General features: G+C 37.6%; 1 protein-coding gene across 1 annotated transcript; it reads left to right on the top strand.

Moving 5' to 3' along the window:
- The first annotated feature begins 4,110 nt into the window (after window positions 1–4,110).
- On the top strand, window positions 4,111–22,875 carry LOC121725697 (synaptic vesicular amine transporter). The gene is made up of 13 exons (XM_042112755.1): window positions 4,111–4,190; window positions 6,944–7,077; window positions 14,344–14,496; window positions 15,134–15,266; window positions 15,575–15,633; window positions 16,001–16,122; window positions 16,559–16,703; window positions 17,090–17,191; window positions 17,526–17,660; window positions 17,998–18,089; window positions 18,413–18,596; window positions 19,236–19,369; window positions 20,107–22,875. The coding sequence occupies exons 2-13, from the start codon at window positions 6,951–6,953 to the stop codon at window positions 20,170–20,172; spliced, it is 1,452 nt and encodes a 483-aa protein (XP_041968689.1). The 5' UTR covers window positions 4,111–4,190; window positions 6,944–6,950; the 3' UTR covers window positions 20,173–22,875.
- The last annotated feature ends 483 nt before the right edge of the window (window positions 22,876–23,358 follow it).

Raw genomic sequence — 23,358 nt, 5'->3', positions numbered from 1 at the left:
GCGTCGACGGCAGGCGCTGGATTTTCATTGTTTTTTTTTTTGCACTTGTCGTCGACAAATGCCGTTTGTCTATAAGCGCTCTTGTCCTGTCTCGTTTAACGGAAAATATTGTGTTGCAAAAAAGAAATAAAATAAGAACAAAAACATTATGTGGCAAGAGCCACTCCATCGACTGAGGCTGTGAGCGGCGTGGAACAGCGTCCGCCACTCTCGATAAGCCGTGACGTCGCCCACACAAATTACACCCATCTAGCTCACCGTGCATTAGCCACCGACTAGCCGCAGTTAGCCGCTTATAAGTAACGACTATTAAAGAGATCCGGCTAACCGTGCATTAGCCACCGACTAGCCGCAGTTAGCTACTTGTATGTAACGACTAATAATAGATATCCGGCTAACCATGCGTTAACCACCGACTAACCGCAGTTAGCCGCTTATAAGTAGGTAACGACTATTAAAGAGATCCGGCTAACCATGCGTTAGCCACCGACTAGCCGCAGTTAGCCGCTTGTATGTAACGACTAATAATGGATATTCGACTAACCATGCGTTAGCCACCGACTAGCCGCAATTAGCCGCTTGCATGTAACGACTAATAATAGATATTCGACTAACCATGCGTTAGCCACCGACTAGCCACAGTTAGCCGCTTGTATGTAACGACTAATAATAGATTTTCGACTAACCATGCGTTAGCCACTGACTAGCCGCAGTTAGCCGCTTGTATGTAAAGGCTAATAAAGACATCAACTGTAGTGTTAGTTAGCCAACGATTCGCAGTAACTTACTACCCAAATATACACAGAATGTAACAAAACAAAGAATTTATCTTTAGGGTGTGTATGTGTCCCTTATATTATAGAGTTCACTGTGTAAGCATGGGCGCCGGCAGAAATTATTTCCAAGGGGTGCAAATTTTAGTTTTCTTTCTTTTAGTTTTTTTTTACTTTTTACGAACTACAGTGACCTCAGAACAGGGAAATAAGACAGTGACTGTCTATTTACGTCAACGGAATACATTTAGTGCCAAAACATTACGAACTATCTTTGTACGGCATGGTAAAATGATTTCCAATAGACGGCTTTTTATTTCAATAATTCCTATTGATCTTGAGATTCCCAAGGGGTGCAATTGCACCACCTGGCACCCCCCTGCCGGCGCCCATGTGTGTAAGCTCTGAAAGGGTCACTATATTTTTAATTTTATCCGCAAATTCAAGAAGTCGTGTTGGAGTATTTTTCGTGGAAACATAAGAAGTCTAAAGTTTCAGCGCTGCTGTTTTCACGCTGAACTCTATATTTAAGGGACACATAATATGTAACCTACTTTATAGACATCCTAAACTTTTTAACTATCGCTTTGTTTTGTTACATCCTGTATAAACACTAGCTTGTGTGTTAATTTTTCGTTAAATAAGTTTTATTTATTTATTTATTTTTATTTATTTGGAAAACATACAGTGTTTTTTAATCTATAGAAGGCTGTATAAAATCTAGACACCATTTACACGTCTTCACATTTAGAAACTAATTAATTACGAAAGCTTACAAAAATTTACATAAACTCACTTATAGAAAAATTATAGCTTATTAAAGGGTAAGTACAGACATTTGTAATTATTATTAATTTTGAAATATTTAACTAATCAAAGATCAGTAATTAATATTAAACGACAGTCAGAGAACACCGTCAAACCAATGCTTAGATTATAAGTCTTTTTGTGCCGGTAACCGTTACATATATACGAAAAATTTATATTTAATTATCATTAAAAAGTTTAGGGTGGGTTGCACCAACTTACTTTAACTATAACGTTAACCATAACAAAATGTCAAATAAACTGTCAAATCCCTAGTAAAAGTCTATAATGGACGCCATATTTGACGATAACCTTAACCTTAACTATAACTACGCCTCTGGTGCAACCCACCCTTAGTATTTGAAATTAATTTTAGTATACATATCAGACAGATAAAGTTTTTATGTTTACCCTGTCTCGCGCTCCCCTTCAAAATATCATATAAATTCGTAGCACTGACGAGCAATTTCAGAATTGCATACGTGTACTTTGTGAGATGTAATGTGAAGGTTTACAACTTACTGACCTATTGTCCCTGCACCGGTCGTGACGGACGGACATAAACATTTTATATCTATACTAATATTATAAATGCGAAAGTGTGTCTGTCTGTTACGTTACCTCTTCACGCCCAAACCGCTGAACTGATTTTGCTGAAATTTGGTATGGAAATTCGGCCTTAATATGTAACCGTATGTAACCACTATATTATTATTATATAAATAAATAAATAAAAAAAATATTACAGTTTATAAATTATAATATAGAGATTACATAATATTAAGCATAACAGTTATAGTGGTTACACTATATTATTACTTGATAATTTATAATGCCAACTTCTAAATACTATAGAAAAGAGATAATACTTAAATACAAAAAGATAGAGAGCTAAAAAATAAATGAAAAATTTGCGCGTATGTGCGAAAGTTTATTTCTTCGTAACTCTTAAACCAAGGGTGCTATAAAATCGTAGCTACGCTATCTGCCATATTACACTGCTCAGTTTTAGGTCCACTATGCTTTACCACTTTGAACCTTATACTTTTAGGAATAGGATCGAAATGCAATGTATTTGGGTGCTTATCAACTTGCATTCGACAGTTTTGGCAACGAAGTTAGAAATCAAAAAGTCCTAACTTGGACCTTAAAGTGTATCCATATCAATTTTCATCTAAAACAGCCAAGGGCTTAAGCGTAAAGACAAAAGCTAACACAGACAGATAGACAGACCCCAGTATCACGCATCTTACGAGAGCAATGCGATAGCAATTATTGCGCGATAATTGCTCCAAAATCGCAATTTCGTATCATGTATCAGCCAAAACAATACGATTGCAATCGATCACTATACCTACATGACACCATTGTTTGTGACATTCATGACACCCAGCAATCACTCGCGCGATTATTTCTAGTGGATTGTTGATCGCTATTTTTACGTGATAAGGACATACAATTTTTGTCTGTACAATATTAACTGAACTAATTGTTATGACAAAGCCTTAAATCCTGGTTGAGTATTTGAATTCCCAGCTAAGAGGGTGACGGAGGATGCCATAAATGAAGCTTATTACAAAAAATCTTAATCTCCTAAGCGAACCCTGGAGAAATCATTGTACGCCGACATAAAAGCCGACTTCTGATGGCCGAGCGAGACAGCTGCGCGTCCCCGCGAGTGCGACAGAGACGGCGATAGAAATTAAGGACCTCTTCGCTGAAATAAATGGATGATGACGTATCTGAGTTTTCCATTATTCGGGAAATATTAAATGGTGTTAGATGAATAGGTTTAGGTTAGTTTGTAAATTGTAATAATATTTATATTATGTTAGCATAATAACTAATAATAATGTAAGAATAAAATTTTATCATAATAATATTATGGTGACGCTTATTTTCAAAACTGTGAAAATTGCGTTAACACTCGACGTAACCAAATACAGTATACAGTGAACATATAGTTCACTGATCTATGGTTTTGTTACAGTAATATAATTTAATTTATGGAATCGCTTGAATACTCTGCAACATCACATTAGAATAAAATTTTCTATTCAATAATTGCGCAAAATAACATCAACATAACCTCCTCCTTTTTGGAAGTCGGTTCAAAACAAGGAATCAACACGTAGCACGTAGCGCGTCTGCGGCGCGGCGTAGCGGCGAGTCAGATGCGACGCTCTAGCGGTCGGGCGCCGTCGCACTTTCAGCGGAAACTTAACGAGGACCTGTAGATTTCAACCGCCCCTCCGAGCGATAATCGCCCCTATTGTGCGGTAATAGAACTTTTAATTAAACGGCGGCTTTAAATTTCAGTGCAAATTGAGCTGCCACTCGATTTCAGACTCTATTTCAAGCGGTTAAGGTTTTACTTCGTGCGGCAGGCAAAGCTGCTTGATAACGCACAACCAGCGTGGAAGAGCTCCCCCCTCCAAGCGGCGGCTCGTCAAAGGTCGGCCGTCGGAGGTCAACAGCGCTGGTCCTGTACAAAGGCGAATTTCTAGTTGGAGCTCACTCCAGTCTCTCCTCGCCTCCGGCCGGGGACTGACGTCCGTTTTAGTATTATTTTTAATGTAATTATGGAAAACCAGCGGACGGACATTTAGGGTAAGTTTCTTTAATCAAAAAATATTTTACAGTATAAAGTAAATGGTAAAATACTGCTGTACACAGCTAACTTAGACATATACATTTGATACGCATTATTTTATAAAAGAAGCTTGAAGTTAGATTTTTTATAAAAATCTGAGTATGTAAAATTTTATAGAGGGTTAGGCAGGTTTGCTATTTATACAGTTCTATATTATATACTATATGCACCAAAATCACAATTAATCAAAATTGGACTACTTACTACATAATATGTATGTATGTGAAATGATTAATTCGTAAATAGCCAAAACTCTTTCTTTAAGCTTTTCATTAGTTGGATAGTAAGATAACTTTTTCCCTATGAGTAACATACATAAACCTCTCTTATATTATGCGTTTAATATCAAGCCCCGATAAGCGAGTTTTGTGCGTTACCTATTTCCTTTTGCGGTCGTAAACCCTTATACCACCCGCAGAACATTTTTCAAATATATTTAGAGTGTAAAAAACTATCACCCATATCGCTAGTCATATTGTAAATTGCGAAAGTGCGTCGGTCTGTTAGTTAAACGCCTATGATAAGTTTGTTCTGTATGTAATGCTTTAAGGACGCTATCATAAAAATTATTACAAAAATTAGCAGGTCAGTATGAATATCGACGTTAAGCACATTAAAATAACATTCAATATCAGCGCGCCTTGTACAGTGGCGGCTACGACGCTCGCCGCTTTCTTGATAGGGCGAAAATGTATGAAGAAATTTGAGAGCGTTTCTTATTTTTCTTATAAATGGAAATGTTATTTATTTTTATATAAAATATTTTGCTATTCGTACAGGGGACTAATTAAGCAATAATTTTTTTGTATATTTATTTTCCTTAGTTCAGTGTATTTAGCTATAATGGTACCTAATCTAACCCCCTTTTTTTTAATCTTTTGCGATTATTGTGATGGTTAAAACGTAGTTATGTGAAAATTTTGTATGCGGCTAAAACATTCTTATAGTGTAGACGTGGAGATGAATATATTATCTTTCATTTGAAACCAAAATATCCTCGAAGTGTGACTCCTAATTCTTTAAAATGGTACCTGAAAATCGCTGACATTTGTGAAAAAATGTAATAGCGTCCTTCCCAAAAAAACGATTTTATTTAAATTTAAGTAATGTATAAAATGCAACCGAGTTGTGGGCAACGTTTATTATTAAAATAATTTAATGACAGTGGTGATTTTGCAAAAAAACAACGTCGGGCAAAACATTTTATTACTAATTCGGACAAGAAAAAAAAAATACACAGCCGAACATTTAACCTCCTCCTTTTTGGAAGTCGCTTAAAAATCTGTAGCATTTTAGAACACTGGATATAAAAAGTTACGGCAATTCAGTATTCATTAAATGAGACATAATATGACGACCAAGACCTCAATGATTTCTGGTAATCGTCGATTTATTTGATATCATCCATTTTCTAAAGAAATTTATTTATATTACCTAAATAAATATATCGTCATATTTCTTTAGTAAATACGGAGATAACTGCGGGGTAGTAACGCAGTCAAAGTGTATACATATACGCGTTTTTGCTACCGCAATAGGAAAACCCGTATTCTGTAAAAAGACAGAAAAGTTTCGATAGAAATTACATTTTAATGAAGTTCCTTTTTTGCGCAGCTGCCACAAATCATCATATTAAAGAAAATATGTGATAATAACATACAATTTAAAGATAACTAAACAAATAAAATAGTAAATTACTAAGAAAAATCTTATTTTATGTTTTTAATTCCAAGATTAAAAACATAAAACAAGATTTTTCTTAGTAATTTACTATTTTTTTTTTTTTTTGATTTAAGTAGACTTATTGTTCTTAAAGTAATTTAATAGAAGGTTATTACTTTATTATTTGCTCAATCAAGAACTTTGTTATAATATTAACGTTGCAATCTTTTATTAAAACTCTAAAGTTTTAATATAAGTTTACTCGAAACTACACAGATTCTTTTAAAAAACACAACGGATGATGAACGGATTTTGTGTAGAATATTTTTTTTTGTTAAATTTAAATTTACTAAATATTTTATTTTAAGGATGTGCAATAAAGTTAAAGCGCTGCTGTCTCCGAGAATTACAAGATAGATATTGTATCCACTATAAATTATTTCATAAACTCGAATATGATATTAAGTTTTAATTTTTTTATAAATATTTTATGTTCTTGTAGTGCTCTTAACATTATGCTAAAAATGTATGACTCTTGGTCAAAAGAATCCTCCACCGTATTACATGACAGCTAGCCGTTTTTAAATACGGTGGTTCAACGACGAGCCGAATTGAATGCGGAACGTATTCAGCCCTGACGTTGTTCAAAACGGCTAGTAGTAATATTATGCGGTGGATTATACGATCCGGGATTTTTAAGGTATTGCACAGCTTTTCACCGACCGAATCAAGAATCGTCTAACGTCGTTTCAGTACGGCAGACTTCGGTACGGTGTTAGTGTGCCTGCGACTAGACGTATGCGCGTAGAGTAGCTACTGCTATGCAATAGCTTTACCGCGGCAGTCCCCGAGTGTCACAAATATTTTTAATTTTTACAGCTGCAGAACCTCATCTCTATTGAATCGCCGATCAAAAATTCAAAATATATATGGAATTGACATAAGCGTCGGGTAATATGAAGTTAACGTTCGACTCATCTAATGTCAAATCCATATATTATAAAGAAGCGATAAAGAGAACGTTGGCGACAGGCTCTGTTGTTCCCAGGAGCAGGATGGGCGCCGCGTCGGACGGGTTCGGGTGGCGCGCGCGCGTGGCGGCCATGCGCGAGTCCCGCAAGCTCGTGCTCGTCATCGTGGCCATCGCGCTGCTGCTCGACAACATGCTGCTCACCACCGTCGGTCAGTACCACCACCACCACCACACAGGTTTCCCTGCGGCTGCGGTGCCGGTGCGGTATACATCCGCACCCGCAGTACTCCAGCTGTTGGACACGCATACATTACATATCTACCTATATACTTATAAATCTTATAAAGCGGAAGTTTGATAGTTTGTTTGTTTGAACGCGCTAATCTCAGGAACTACTGGTCCGATTTGAAAAATTCTTTCAGTGTTAGATAGCCCATTTATTGAGGAAGGCTATAGGCTACACTTTATCACGCTAAGACTAATAGGAGCGAAGAAATAAAGGAAAGTGTGGAAAAACGGGGGAAATTATTTAAAATTGCTTATTATCTAAAGAACCTACTGGAGCAATTTGTATGTTATTTGGCATACATGAAGAATAGACCACGTGAAAGGACATAGGTTTCTTTTAAGGGTTGAAATTACACTCACTGGAATAAGATTAAGATTGTACCAGGCGTATTTTCAAGTATATAATAATTATAGGTTGTATTTAACTTACTGACTCTGCAGCATTTATGGATGAGCAAATATTGGAATAAAACATCATTATAGTTTCGTATGAGAGCCATATAGTAAACCGTAAACATGCCTTTATTTTCTGAAAATATATAGTAACATTAACATCCAAATGAACGTTTCGATAATTTGAAACTATAAGCCATTTTTGAAGCCAAAAGTATCGAATTAAAATCGCAAAGTCACATTAGTCTATATATTACAATATATTTTCGTGGAGAGAGTTAGTTGTCATCACAAGTATGCAAGATATATTATGTTTGACGGACGCGGGACGTTCGGCACTTCATCACAATGGGGATTGTCCATTTTTTTTAATTTTGCTCATTACAAAAACATTTGGAGGAATAAGGCCAGTGATCGTTTTTCTGTATATAAACGAAAAAAATACCCATTAGTTACTTATATTTTTGAACAAATATGTTTAACCTTTGTTTGACCTTCAATGGCGTTAAATTAGCAATAAATTCGACCAACATTACGTTTAGAACTTTTGGTAAGCTTCCCGTATCAGCTTTCACATAATGAGAACTTGCATTTGACGAACCAGCCATTATAAATAAGATTGAAAGGAAATTTAAAACATACTACAGAGGTCAATTGCGGCCGATCATGACGTCACAGCAAAACTTTAAAAATTTATTGAGAAAAAACTAGCCAACGAATTTCAAAATTATTTAATTTATATTCTTAAAATACCCTATTTTAACGAAAAAAAATATAAAAAGTACATGTGTTTTTTTTTCGACAACGCCCATTCCCACGTTAATTACACCTCCGACCTACTTCAAGTTTGGGAACCGCTGACGGCCATTAATGCGATAACACGCTTAATAGTTTGCTGACTAACATCACGCCGATACTGCCTCATTATAGTAGCTATTAACTGAGTAATGATTATGATCCATCAAGGTAGATGATCCATATGATCCATAGAGAATGTATCATACTATAGTCTTACTTCATACTATAGGCGATGTACGGGTTAACGCCCGTACAGCGTGTGTTGCCTTATTACCTACTATGCAACTTAGATAATAATGCAACTCTGCATCTTTGATTAATTATTACTTTCGAATAATGTAATAAAGTTCAGTTCACGTCGCGACATCTCACCGAGTGCGTGGCTCGATCTCATATACCGTTCACGACGACATCTCACCGAGCGCGTGACTCGATCTCATATCCCATTTAGTAATAGTCAGATCTATGCAATACAGGAATATTAATACTTGATCTCTTGTTTATCTATCCCAACCCCGAACAGGCGAAATCCTTTTTAATAAAGTACTCTGGATTAACACATAGGCTACATTTTTCTTCGGAAAAATGTCTTATTCCCATGAGAAAATAAAAATGATTATGTTAATGCGCAATTTACTTTCACTAAAAACTCGCGCGTAACACCGCAGGGCACAGCTAGTGCATAATAATTATTAAATAAATGACAAAAATATGTACATATTCTTCTATATAATGATTACATTGACCCAAAAGTGCAAACTGCAAAGAGTACGGTAGCACAATAGACATAACTTCTGTCTACTCTGACGGTAGTCAGCTTCGAAATTAGAAATTTACACAACTAGAAAAATAATAAAATTAGATTTTTTTTTCATTTTGTTGAGAAACGAAAGTTACTATTAAAATCTGTACTTATTATTATTTACAGCAATCATAATATACATCAACGCAGTAGTTAAGCTACTGAAATTATTTTTGTATTTGATACATACATTTTCAGTTGCAAATGCAACTCCCACCTACTGACGTCAAACGTTTTGTATGGGGCGTTTCAGTGCATTGAATGGACTTTAATTTTGTGCTGGCTGTATTTCGTCAACAGTTCGTAGACATGCAAAAACAACAAAATTACAGCCTATTATAGTTCGAAAATCCATAAAAAATACGTATATTTTCTATGACGTAAACAAGTTAGGACAAGTAGAGTCAGTTACGAAAAGGTCGGGGCAGGGGGGGGGGGGGGGGGGGGCTCATCTAGCACATTCAGTAAATAATCCGACCAAAACCGACATGTTGCACACGTCATATCAAAATATTGATAGAGAACATAAAGTTTATATACCTAGCGGGATAGGGAAACAAAGGCCTGAGCAAGAGAGATGTCACTATCAGTAACACTGCGTGCTAAAAAGAGACGTGTGATACATGACAGCAGCACTCTTTTTTTGACGTCCAGTCGGCACAATTTAATCTCATAGAAATCATGTTCAATCATGCTTGTGTAAGTACACATATTTTTCACACAGATAAAAATCAATTTTGGTTTCGTTTGACAGCTCGAGATTGTTGCTTTTCCGCTAGGTATATTAACTTTATGTTATGATAGAGAGTTAGAAACATTGTCAAACGTCGAACAAAACTTTTCGTTTACTATGCTGGTAGCTGGTGCTGGCTCTAGCATGAAAATATTGCAGTAGTCCTAATTGTAAAAAACCTCACATTTTTATTTTCAAGCACATTACTACAAAAATAAAATAAAAAATATTCAGGTTATCGATATCCATTCGTATCTTTGGAATGGAATTTTATGCTTCGAAAAATGACATATCGCGATCAGCTACCACTATCATAAATCGTTTCTCGCCGCTCCTGCGGGCGGGGGTGTGGTATGCGGGGTGAGGGGTGAGGGGGGGGGGGAAGAGTGATGAATTATTTATACCACTTATCGGATTGGCCGCGGCCGTTAAATGAAAACAATGGCCCGCTTTATCTCGCCTCTTACCCGATTGTGGAGTTACACATGCACGGAATGTAGGCCGCGCACAAAGTGAGGTCACAAGAAGAATCAAGTACAATGTAATACTAACAAAATATATTATGTAGTCGGCAACGCAGACTTCAGCGTAGGATCTTTCGGATTGTTCACGCTTAAGGTGACGCCGCGTTAAATTAAAAAGCCGTGTTGGATATGTTTCAGCTTGCTTGTTTTCTATAAGAGGCCGGCCCGACCTCTCATAGAAAACAAGCAATGCAAAAGCAAAAAATGGACAGGGCGTAAGCGACAAAATGGTTTTTGTCGCGTAATTTAAAAACCATAAATACATTTCATATAAGCTATGGGCAAATTAAAGTGTATGCTTGAACCAATCTATGTACAAATTTTGGAAGCTTAAATCACTCTCCTCTGTTGGCAAAATAGGAATCCCTTTTTTTACAGATGTATTTTTGATTGGTTATTCTGTGTTATAAACGTTGATCAATCGTGTTATGCTATGGGGAATTCAAAGACAAAGACATGATTAATACTGACAATGAACTTTAATTTCTTAGCTTTAGTCATTGCTGAGAAAAATCGATATCGCTACAGCCAAATTATCAAGGCGTCGCTTTAAAACGCTGAACCGATTTTAACGAAATTTGGTATGCAAGACACTTGATATTTTAAATTCCGAGAAATTATATTTTATCACAAAAATATTCCTATGACATATTTGAAACGTTTTTCAACGCAGAGAGTTGGACTAGTTCTATATAAGGTTCTACTGGTAACCTCGCAGACCGACCCTTTTAGAACATTATTATTGTTTTCTTTGCAACTCTACCAGAAGAACGTTTGATCAACTCCTTTGATGTGGCAGTTTCCGCATGTCGTCAACGTCACAGTAGATGTACAATTTGAAGTATTTATAGATTTGAAGCCTCTCGGCGAAGTCCTAAGTATAATAATTGGTCGGCGGGGGACGGTGCGCGGGGCGGCGGGCGACACGATCAAAGAGAAATCAACTTACCACGCCTCGTCAAAGGCAGCGCTAGTCTAGTGATGCTAATGTTCTGTTGTCGATTAAAATTTAACATAGGTTATACCAGGATTTCATTGTGCCAACTAAAGATTAAGTCAATTGTGCCTGTAATATTATTATATCGTTGTACACAAATTGCCAGTTCTATGAGCCTGTCAGTTCTATGAGCTCGAACTTGGCTGCAGGATACGCCGTGCTTGTTTAGGTCGACATACGCAACATGTTCATACAATGGTGAAAAATCAAAACTGCTCAAAATAATTTAAAAATAAATACAATTAAACAACATGACAGACATCAGTTGAAAAATAATTTTACAGAAAAATAAAACAATGTTATAATATTAAGCAACATCGCGCCTACGTCGTAGAGCGTCTACGTCGTAGACTATCTACGGCGTAGAGCGTCTACGGCGTAGATCGTCTACGGCGTAGCGCGTCCACGTCGTAGCAGTGTATTTCAAATTGGCAGCAAGATCGACTTATAGTAGACCGTACGGGAGCCCTAGAACATATTTTTTTAATTACTATCAAGCTATTTCTTTTGTAAGTAGCTTCCTAGCTAGCTAGAAATCCTTTCTATTTCTGTTAGCCACCACTTTCAAGATTTTTCGCAGATAAAAATGTTGTTCGTCTTATCAAAATGAAGCTACTCACAAAAAATTTGCTTGTCTCCATATTATTTTTAACAATAGACACAACCAAAACCCTTCACATTTGGAACTCACACAAGGGTAAGACTTGTAGCACAAATAAAGAATAGTCAAGGATAAGCCACGATCTTAAGAAATTTTACGACCATTTGCTTGATAGTAATAAAAAAAAAAGTTATAGGGCTCCCGTACTATTAACATATTTTTATTTTTTAGCTTATTACAAAGTCATCGACACCACCAGCAGCCCTATCTGTACAAAGTTAGGTCTCGGCAAATGACATTCGGAGTTTCGCGTCTGATAGTGAGCGGAGACTAATTCAGTTTGGAGCCCACTCCCGCTGTAATTGCGTTTGCCGGCAAGTGTGACTGCAGCCTAACAGCTAACTCATTTACTCGTGACACGAACAAATATATGCCATCAAAGTCTTTTAAAGTCAGTAAAATACTCAGCAAAAGGATGCCAAAAACTAGATCAAAATTGGTCCATTTGGATGCTACAATGCCACGAACCGACACAAACAAACAGACAGACAGACACATTAAACTTATAATACTTTATTAACTTATTGTATTTAATTAAATTATTTAACTCTCTTGCATCATGTAACTTCGTGTTTGTTTTGATGACTTCTGAAAAAACTGCTCGTCATTCTTCCGTGTCAACCCAGTATATATTATGTCTATGGTGTCAACCAATGTCAACCACTAATTACGGAGACGCCACACTCAAAAACAAAGAAGATCATAAATTGCAACGGCCGACTGCCGCTGTAAAATTGTAAAATCGATATTAATTGCGCTGATTGATTTCAATGAGTGGCATTCACTCGGCGCGCCATCGATTTTGAATTGACAAATGGAAAGCTCCTGACAAACTGAGGGCTTTGAGGGTCTGTGGGGATGACAGTTAATTTTCCCGCGCTTGTGGAAAAATGATCCACATCCTTTCGTTGTAAGTGGAAATCCAACAACTATTGAAATATGAATAGGGGTTCAAGATTTTTTTCTATGTCAAGGAAGTTATTAATTGTGTATTATTAAAGTCTGTCAAGAATGTGAAGAAATTAAAAAGTGGCAACCCTTTTTTCTTAGATTGATTTGAAAGGGATGACACTACGATGTTGCCACTTTTTCATTTCTTCACTTTCTTGACAAACTATAAGTACTTATGTTAGAAATTTAATGACCTGCCTTTTCGTTTTGAAAATATACCCGTTTGATGTATGTGTTAAAAATTGGAATATTTTTTGTACATAGATGTTTAAGTATATAATAAAAGCGTCGTTAATAAATCGGGCAAGTGCGAGTCGGACTCGCGCACGAAGGGTTCCGTACCGATACAGAGCAAAAATAGGCTAAAAATTGTGTTTTGAGTATGGGAGCCCCCCTTAAATTTATATTGAGGACATTGATGTTGGTTTTTATTTTATGAAAATTTTTTTCTCTGAAGAAAACGTCTTCAGACTATAACGCTGAGTATATCAATGAAAAACCTTCTAATCTTTTTATAGATGTATTCAAATATAACAAAAGACAAATTCGTCCTCTTGTCAATTAAAACTTCTGTGTTTGTGTTGGGAAGTTGTCGTTTGTGGGGTGTGCTCAGACAAATACTCGCGCAACTGTTTCTAAATGGTCAAAGGATTCTGCGGTACTCACAAAATAAACAGTTTTTAATTACACCTTGTTAAGTAAGCAAGGACTTGGACATTTTTGAAATAATGTTACAAAAATCATGAACATTTAACGGTTTAGTGTTTTCTTAAACACCTATGTTCATTCCTTGACTGTATGCGTGGTCTATCGCTCAGCGAATGAGACAATAGCAGCCTTACGAGGCTGCCTCACGAGGCAAATCCTCGGTCGGTTACGAGTCCGGGTGCCATTGTAATTCTATAAATACCAAGATCATTTCCCATACGAGAATATTTACCATATTTGAGTTATTATTCAGCATAAGATAGTAATTATCTAGGTTCCTATACAAAGATTCACTGCAAAATATTTACATACCAAAAATATGAACGATTACAATATTTACATACTAATACGTTTGCATGAGAACTGCGATGGCACCCGGACTCTTAAGACGTGCCTCGTCCGAGCGTGCCGTGGCCTGAGGGCGAGGCAGCGCGTGCGTTTGCCTCGGGCAAGGCCCGTCTTGACTCAACGAGTATTGGCTTGACGAGGCTGCGCGCTCAGTCAGTACGCGGCTATTAACGTTCCATTTTTGTAAAAAAAGCTTAAAGTCGCGTTATCTATTGTATATACCTATGATTTAATAATGTAAACTGTAATTGAAATAAGTAACGTTGTTCCAGTCCCCATAATCCCGGAGTTCCTGTATGACATCCGTCACCCGGACGCGCCGCTGTCGGTGTCGCTGGAGGAGCTGACGCCGCCGCCGCCGCCGCCCACACCCTACTGCCCCTGCCTCAACCAGACCGCACCGAGCGTCGAGAACGTCACGCAGCGTGAGTATACTAGGCTCAAAGTTTCGAAGTTGGCCGAAGTTAGCCCAATACGATATTAAAGATTCGCTTTGCTTTGAGTTTTCGAAGTGTTTTCCTTATGTGAAGTATTCGAAGGATCTTTTTGCAGTATCTAATATTTAAATTGAAATTTTAGTTTTTGGGTTTTGCTATCTGAGTTTTTACGTTAGCTTTGCGACGGTAGTGCTTTATTTTACCGCATTCGCTGAACAAGTAATGATACATTAGATGGGTCACGGTAACTGGGTAGGCAGAAGAACAACAACAATTAAGCAGACTGAATAAAGGCGTTAAGAAGCCGTAGAAACAAATAGAAGCCATTCAAATACTTTATTGCATGTTTTATGCGCTGAATTACCTATCGTCTTCTTTTCCTTTGTCCTTGATGATAAAAAGAGTAGCATAGTATCATCTTAAAAAATAAAACGTAAGTTACGGTTGGTGCCGAAGTAAAGGTACAGTTACACAGCACACATGCTTATTTCAAGCACGAAAGCATGCTTCAACTGAGCAAATGCTGACTACATGTGTGTTCCATGTATTGCTCAAAATAAGCATGCTTATTTCGAGCATGTGTAACTGTACCTTAAAACCATTTAGTAATCTGTGACCTGAGCAGTGAACCTGACGGCGGAGCGCGAGGAGCGGCACCAGGAGCTGATCCACGAGACGGTGGCGGTGGGCGTGATGTTCGCCAGCAAGGCGCTCGTCCAGCTGCTCGCCAACCCCATCGTCGGCCCGCTCACGCACAAGTAAATATCCCGTCCTTATCTGCCACCCACATAACTACTATGTTAAAGACTACGTTTTTGAACTACCATCAGCTACATAATATAGAGTCTCTTTATAGTCCGCGCCTGCATCAGCAATCATTCGTGATTGATTGCTGTTGCAGGTGCGGTTGCAGCCCAACATTTTTGAGGGTTACTACCAATTAAGAGTTTTACCTTACATATCCATACCATACCATACAGTCACCTAGATTTCGGGGGAGGTAAATTTCTCCCTTCTCCCGTTTTATTAGTGTGAAAGCCCAGATAATGGTTTCTTTCTGTTCCAGGATCGGCTATAGTGTCCCCATGTTCACCGGCTTCATACTGATGTTCCTCTCCACTCTCAGTGAGTATTTTCAGTTATCAAATGCAAAAGATTGCGTGATTCTCTTAGGGTGAAGCCAAACGAGAGTTGTGAGTCGCAGAATTTCTACCGGGCAGAAATTCTGCGACTCACAACTCACAAATTACGCTCGTTTGGCTCCACCCTTATTAATTTTAATATTGTTAAACCACTTCTCAACGATTCCGTTGTTATCACCAGGCACTAGCGAGTTTGTTTTAAACCCAATTATGACCAAAAAAAATACAATTTTAGCCAGTTTCCCCTTGAAAACCTATATCACCAGCATATTAATTTATATCCTTATCGTAACAAAAGTTGAGCTCGTTACAACAATGTTTTTGGCGTTACAAGTGATGTGATATTGCAGTATTCGCGTTCGGTCGGTCGTACAGCGTGCTGTTCATCGCGCGCGCGCTGCAGGGCATCGGCTCCTCCTGCTCCTCCGTCTCCGGCATGGGCATGCTGGCCGAGAGATACCCTGACGATAAGGTATATATTATAGTATAGCTGATACAGCATTCTTCCAGGAGCAAAATGTTACCAGCTATCGGATAATACATCGAGCGATTCTCAATAATTGCATTCGTCCAAGGTGACGCAATATACATGCCTATTAAAAGTATGTAAGAATTTGGATTTGGATTTCCATCAACTTTGTAGTATTAGGCTCTGTATGAAACTTCAAAGTCAATAAAATTTTATTTTTGGGAAAATTTTAAGTAGCGAATCATCCACAAGAAACTTGAGCAGCAGGCTAAAGTTATTCGTTAAAATTTTGTATATTTACCAAACCAGCCATTTACATATAGCCATTATTTGTCAAACTTAAACTGATACTAATGTCCTAACCTAAGAAGATTTCCAGTCATCGGAAGATTTCCATTCTTATAGGTAGCATGTCCACATTACAAGTTTCTCTCAACAGGAACGTGGCAATGCAATGGGAATCGCGTTGGGAGGTTTGGCGCTGGGAGTGCTCATAGGTCCGCCGTTCGGTGGTCTGATGTACGAGTTTGTTGGCAAAACCGCGCCCTTCCTGATGCTGTCGGCACTTGCACTCGGAGACGGCTGTAAGGATTGGTTTATTGTTTTATTTTAAATTGAGCCATTGATACTAAAAGTAAATAAAGGTCGTGCAAATCTTTATATCCACTTGCCAAATCTGGAGGAGGCTATTAGTGCATGTGTACTGTGTAGTGTATACGATAGCTACAAATAACGGATTATTCGCGTGACGTCAAACCCAGGCGACAGACAACGATCAACATTGAATTTACATAACCCGACCGAATGATGTAGATTGTAGGTCCACTTAGGTGGAGTGATGTAGGACACAGGTCTAATAATTATAAAATATTGCTCTGATAGTTATAGTACAATAGTAGAATTCAGTGATGATGTTGATTACCTGCTTACAAATCTAGTACATACATCTGACATGGTCTCCCTATTCCAGTACTGCAACTGATGATCCTGCAGCCGGGCGTGGTGCGGCAGGAGAGCGACCCGCCCTCGCTGAAGGCTCTCGTCACTGATCCCTACATCCTCGTCGCTGCCGGTCAGTTATACTTCTACACCTTATTCTTTACATTGCATTTTGTGGTACTTACAAAAAATAAGAAGCTATAACCAGAGACTTGACATTCATACAGTGTATATTATCTTCTCTATCTATAACGATGGGTCATGGGGATAGAATCTAATGCCACCAAAATCGGTTCAATGTTTTTACATAATGTTAAATGTGTTACGACTTACGAGTCATACATGTGGCTTTATTTTTGTTCATCGAGTTGTTACGGCACTTTTGAAATGCTGCTCATGAATTCAACGATGTGATTTCGGTCGGTGCCTCGAGATTCCTCTGTTGGTGATTAGAGATGGTGTTGCAGGAGCCATTACGTTCGCGAACGTGGGCATCGCGATGCTGGAGCCGAGCCTGCCGATCTGGATGGCGGACACGATGGAGGCGCGGCGCTGGCAGCAGGGCGTCGCCTTCCTGCCCGCCAGCATCTGCTACCTCATCGGTATGTACGTCAGAAAACGCATCTGTGGTTCAGTGGTTTAGACTTTAGAGATTATCTTTGACTCGAAGGGGGTTTAATCCCCGCGTTAGAAAAATATTGTTCGATTTATTTTATAATTGAGGACAAACAGCGATACCTTCTTAATCTAGTTGCATCAGAAGATCAATCGGAGAAACTGTAGGGGCAATCGGTGCAGGAGTAGTGCCATCTAACAAAATACAGAAGCTACCAATAACGTGTTCGGTATTATCATTTGATCGCATATAAAAATAACAATCTGTCTGATCTACTCATTTATTATTTCAATTATTGTTGTTATATTATATAAAACTTGCAGGCACGAACCTGTTCGGTCCCCTCGGCCACAAGATGGGCCGCTGGCTCGCCGCGCTCTCCGGACTCATCATCATCGGCCTGTGTCTCATACTGGTGAGTCCTACGTGCTGGTGGTGGACAGCTGGGCAGTATGAAACCTTGAAAAATATAAAAACAAAGAGTCTTGGCCAGTACTAAAGCAGTAGATATTTAGAAAGTTTTAGATGTTTATAAATAAGAGTATTAGCGTATGCAGTCATAATAATTATATTGAATAAGCTTAGAAGGCTCTTAAAGTGTCAGCTTACATCGATATACGGTCGAAGGTGAAATTTTATATTAAACGCACTAAACCATGCCTTGCGTAGCACGACACTACGCTATATGGATAGCCTCCCTGTGTTTTGACCCTTAGCTACAGTCTTTTTTCTCCCCAGATCCCCATGGCGCGCAAACTGGAACACCTGATCATCCCGAACGCGGGGCTGGGCTTCGCCATCGGCATGGTGGACTCATCCATGATGCCGGAGCTGGGCTACCTGGTGGACATCCGTCATGCCGCCGTCTACGGCTCCGTCTACGCCATCGGAGACACCGCCTTCTGCTTGGGTTATGCTGTCGGTGAGAGGAATGATTGGATTTTTTACAATAATCAGAATGCTAAATACTTTTTATAATTTGTCAGTGTAAGAAAGTTAAGGTACCATCTATCATATAAATTGATTCATAAGCAGACGGTGGACCTTCGTCGTGTGGATGGGCTAGCTTTGTCAAATCAATGATAGTCGTCAACTACGCATGAGTTTTACATAAACTGCCTAGTGCCTTTTATCAGATTTACCGATAATACTTAACCAGGGTCAATTATATTATAGTATTAACAAAAAAACAGCTATCTTTTTCACGGCGAGAAATGGGTTGTTTCAAAATCCTCATCTGCTTTGCCAAGGCTAAAGGAAGTACCAGGAAGATTGAAAGTATTATGTCAGCGCTTTGTTCTACGAATAGCCATACCATCTTTGCTACGAAATCGTAGCACGTGCTACGAACTGTTACGAGATTGGTTTACGTCCAATTACCACACGTACTTACTGGGCAGTATTGGTTTGGAGGCACTATAGTATATTATAAGTTTATTTAATCTAAGTGGTACTGACAATGCCTTAAAAGTCTAAAGTTATGGAAAAAATGGGTTTTATCTTGGCTTGGATTTCATGGGTGTTGGTGAGTTTCATCGGTGGATTTTATCTTGGTCGGCAGGTCCGGCGTTCTCGGGCGCGCTGGTGAACAGCATCGGGTTCGAGTGGATGTTGGTGATCATCGCGCTGCTGAACTTCGCGTACGCGCCTGTGCTGCTGCTGCTGCGCGCGCCGCCCGCTCGCGACGAGAAACAGGTATAGCTTTGATTTACTAAATAAAGGCTATTTTTATTAGAATTTACTATATAATTTCTTCTTCTTTCAGAGTTCGTGTTTTCTCTTCCACCAAGTTTTCATAAAAAGGGTGCTTTCTACCATCTAAGTCTTCTACCAATTTTTTTATTGATAAGTAAAGCTTTCACTTGACAAGTTAGCACATCTCAGAAATGTTTTCAATTTACGTAGCCAGACTAAACATAGGACTAAACCATAAAGTTAATATTCCGATCACCGACCTTCGAGAAGGAGGAGTTCTGGCCGATTGGAGTCGTCTACAGGAGGTTCCGAGGACGACTTCCGAACACGTCGCGCCCCACGTCGCAGACAATACGTGTTTAATGTTTAGTGTTAGTGTTAGTTTTATATGGGCCAAGATGCAAGATGAGTTAAATAAATAAATTAAAAAAATAATATTATACCTAGCGGAATAGAGAAACACTCTCAAGCTGTCAAACGAAACCGAAATTGGTTTCCTCTGTGTGTAAAAATATGTGTACGTATAAACTTACATAAGCATGATTGAACATGAATTCTATGAGATTAAATTGACTGGACGTCAAAAAAAGAGTGCTGCTGTCATGTATCACACGTCTCTTTTTACCATGCAGTGTTATTGATAGTGACATCTCGCTTGCTCAGGCCTTTGTTTCTCTATTCCGCTAGGTATATTAACTTTATGGACTAAACCAGTATTAAATGTTTTTTTTTCTCAGAGCCTCATAATCAGCGACAAGTCATCGGTCCGCTATGTGAGCTACCAGAACGAGGAGGAGGAGTAAATCCGCCATCTTGCCGCCGCCATCTTGTCATCGTCGCCATCTTGTCGCCCGCCCGATTCTGCGCAAATATTACCGCTTGTAACGTAGTCTCGTCCCAGTGCTGTATAAAGCTATATTTATATCGATTATACAAAGTATAGATTATAATATTATCTTAAACTATTCGAATATATCTTCTATATACTGTAGTTACCAGTAGGAACCGAACCTACTCAGTAGTTAAGTGCCGCTCTTGACCAAAGTATATTCGAAGTCTTTATTGTAGGTATGTATACTAATCTGGCGATTGTAGAGACTCCGAGGAGCTCGCCAGACCGAAATATACGAATTTCACGGGTTTTATATATATCATATAACATATATCGGTGACATATTTTGCGATCGTGACTTTGACAATATTTATTATGTCCTACATATTAGACAATAAAAATTCTGTGCCGTCTTTTTATGCGTTTTTATGGCGTTTATATCGTATATTTTATTCATTGAATATATCATCGTATGTCATAAAATGTATTATTATATAGCATGCATCGTTCTCATAATTTAACGACAATAATTCTCAAACCCGCTGTCGCTTAAGCTTATTTTATCGATGGACCAAAACTTGAACTTGTGAACTTAACTTCTATATCCTCCTATTTCTGATACATAATATATTGTAACGGGTAATATCTAAGTGATATCAAGTAGCAGATTTACTATATCTACTGTTTTTATGTCTTAATGTTTACATCTATTTAGTGTAAAGTAGCTGTTTGAAATATCTTGAACTTTGTCAAATGTGAATGATTTTCGATGCCAGAATATAATGTAGAAGTAGTTTCAAGTAGGAAATTGTGCATGTTAGATTAAGAATATAATATCATCATAATGTGAAATAGAGCTTAAAAGTATTAAAGTTAACTGTGTTGTGTAATTCAAATATATCAGATTACGTATCCGGCTCGCAGGACCAACTGATGTCACTCCCCTGGACATTCTGCTTTTGATTGTAAATAAATTTAAAGGACAAAATTATTAGCTTATGAAATGTAGGAATTCAGTGTTATTATTATTAGTATAGATGCTTAATAAGAATCATTGTAGGCTTTCATAAAGTCATTTAAGATCACATCACCTTTTAGAGTAGGGTACACCCTCTTTATCATCAAAATAGACTTTGGACAATAATATAAAAATATTTTCGTACTCGCCATAATTTATTTGATAGAAGGAATCACCAAAAAACAACAGATAGCAAATTTATTTAAACAATTTAATCGGTCTGAACTTGTCTAATTAAGGAACTAACCTCTAAGAAGAGATTTTGAAATGTTTGAATGTTTCTAAATTCCACACGGAAATTCCCCACGCCACCCTCGTATGGCTGCCTGGATGGCTTTGGGGAGACTTGTATTATTGTCCATTGTGATATTCCACTCATATCATCGGGTAGAGTAAGACAATTAATGCCTGCTTTCTGAAGGTTTTGTACAGGAGTTTATCTTATCAATAACGTTTTTGATTGGTTAACACGTTACTAGTTAGCCAATTAAGATAGTAAATAAAGTCCTGTTAAATTCAGAAACTGGTCATATGTTATATTCATCGTCATTAGGATCACGCTTGCGGTAGACCAAGTTCCATTAGCTGCTAGCCACTAGCTGCTAGCCAGTAACTGCTAGCTACTAGCTTATACTTCACATAGAGTTAAAGAACAGTATAATCACGGTAACTTCCAGCGATAGACGTAGTGCATGTATTTAGTAGGATCAGAATATTTTAGAGTTCTGTAGGTTCGTTGAAGCAAATCATTCATATTTGATTCAGGTTTCAAAGCTGGGTCCTTAGCTAAGATGCTATCGTTAATTTCACTGTCGAAATTTGAACCCGACAACGTTAGGGATTAAAGTGACAAAAGACATGTCACCTACTTAGTGGAGACTAGTTTTTTTCGACGATGAAATTTACAAAGGCATTTTGTCTTAGGTCCCAGTTAACATTAAACTTATCAATAGCTGGAGAGGGTCCTTATTCACATACTTTATTATCATCGCTGTTCGTTTCGTTGAGAGTCATTTGAGTATTTCTCGAAGCGTAACTTCTCTCATTCTAAGATTATTTCTAATGTATGATGTAGTAGGTTTAATATACGACAGAAGCCGAGGGCTAAAAGTGTATGGTAGTAATAACTAATTAGATCTCTACGACGCTATGCGATGGTGTCGCTAGACAATAGTAATATTGAATTTAATATAAATGTGATAGTTGCTAGTGAAATTTTGATGCTTTTTATGTAAAACGAAATATACTTATAGCGTACGAACGGTACAATTTATTTTTTAAACGTAAGTACTTAATATATATTAGTGTAAACTTTGTTTAAACGCCGGTGCCAAATGTGTAACCTGAGTTAATGACTTCACACTTTTAAAATAGTTGGATGTGATAAACTTCTTTTATTTCCTGGACGAAAAACAAAAAGTATAATTTGTAGATGGCGCAGCTTTAGTAACCTCCTAAGTTTAACAAGAGTTTTAAGTTTGTGTTGTACTACGTAAATTCAAAATCGTCTTTTCATGTCCGTTTTATAACTTCTATTCTATTTTACACTTTGATCGTATCTACGATTGTTTTTCTTACCTACATGTTTCAACGCCATCTACAGATTAAAGCAAACATGTTTATATTTGTATCTCAAGTTGCTAAGTATAATATATTTTATAAATGTACTATACTACAATATATAACAGAATGATATAATTTATACAATGTTCGAGTATATCTCTATATAACTGTGCGATGTTTTACTCTATTAATGTTTTGCGATAATAATATTGTTGTTAGTAAAATGTGGGTATATGAACTAAAGCTGCGTTTTATTTGCCTGTTTTTTGTGTTGTGGACGACATATCCCCCCTTACTAATAAACACTGTATAAGCTTTGAATAGTACAGTGTTTTGTCTTCTTCAATCCAATTCAAAATGTAACTTGTGTGACAGGAACAAAACACTGTATAACTATTCAAAGCTTATACAACGTTTATTAGTAAGGGGGTTCTTGATTAGTAAAGACAACAACCCCCGATTCAAAAATATTAAGTAGATGAAACCCAAAATTTTCAGCCCTGAGCGGACTGATGATGATGAACTATAATAGCTAAGAGCACTCTCGAAAATGTCAGCCTTAAAACCAAAAAACTA

Source organism: Aricia agestis, chromosome 3 (genome assembly GCF_905147365.1).
Source record: "Aricia agestis chromosome 3, ilAriAges1.1, whole genome shotgun sequence".
Taxonomy (NCBI): Eukaryota; Metazoa; Arthropoda; class Insecta; order Lepidoptera; family Lycaenidae; genus Aricia; species Aricia agestis.
The sequence above is the reverse complement of the archived record's forward strand: the minus strand, read 5'-3'. Positions and strand labels throughout refer to the sequence as shown.

Bases quoted from the DNA above. Each gene is read 5' to 3' on its own strand.
- LOC121725697 (XM_042112755.1), top strand. From the start codon at position 6,951: ATGGGCGCCGCGTCGGACGGGTTCGGGTGGCGCGCGCGCGTGGCGGCC. The intron at 7,078-14,343 runs GTCAGTACCACC...ACGTTGTTCCAG, and splicing joins CATGCTGCTCACCACCGTCG to TCCCCATAATCCCGGAGTTC. The intron at 18,597-19,235 runs GTGAGAGGAATG...CTTGGTCGGCAG, and splicing joins CTGCTTGGGTTATGCTGTCG to GTCCGGCGTTCTCGGGCGCG.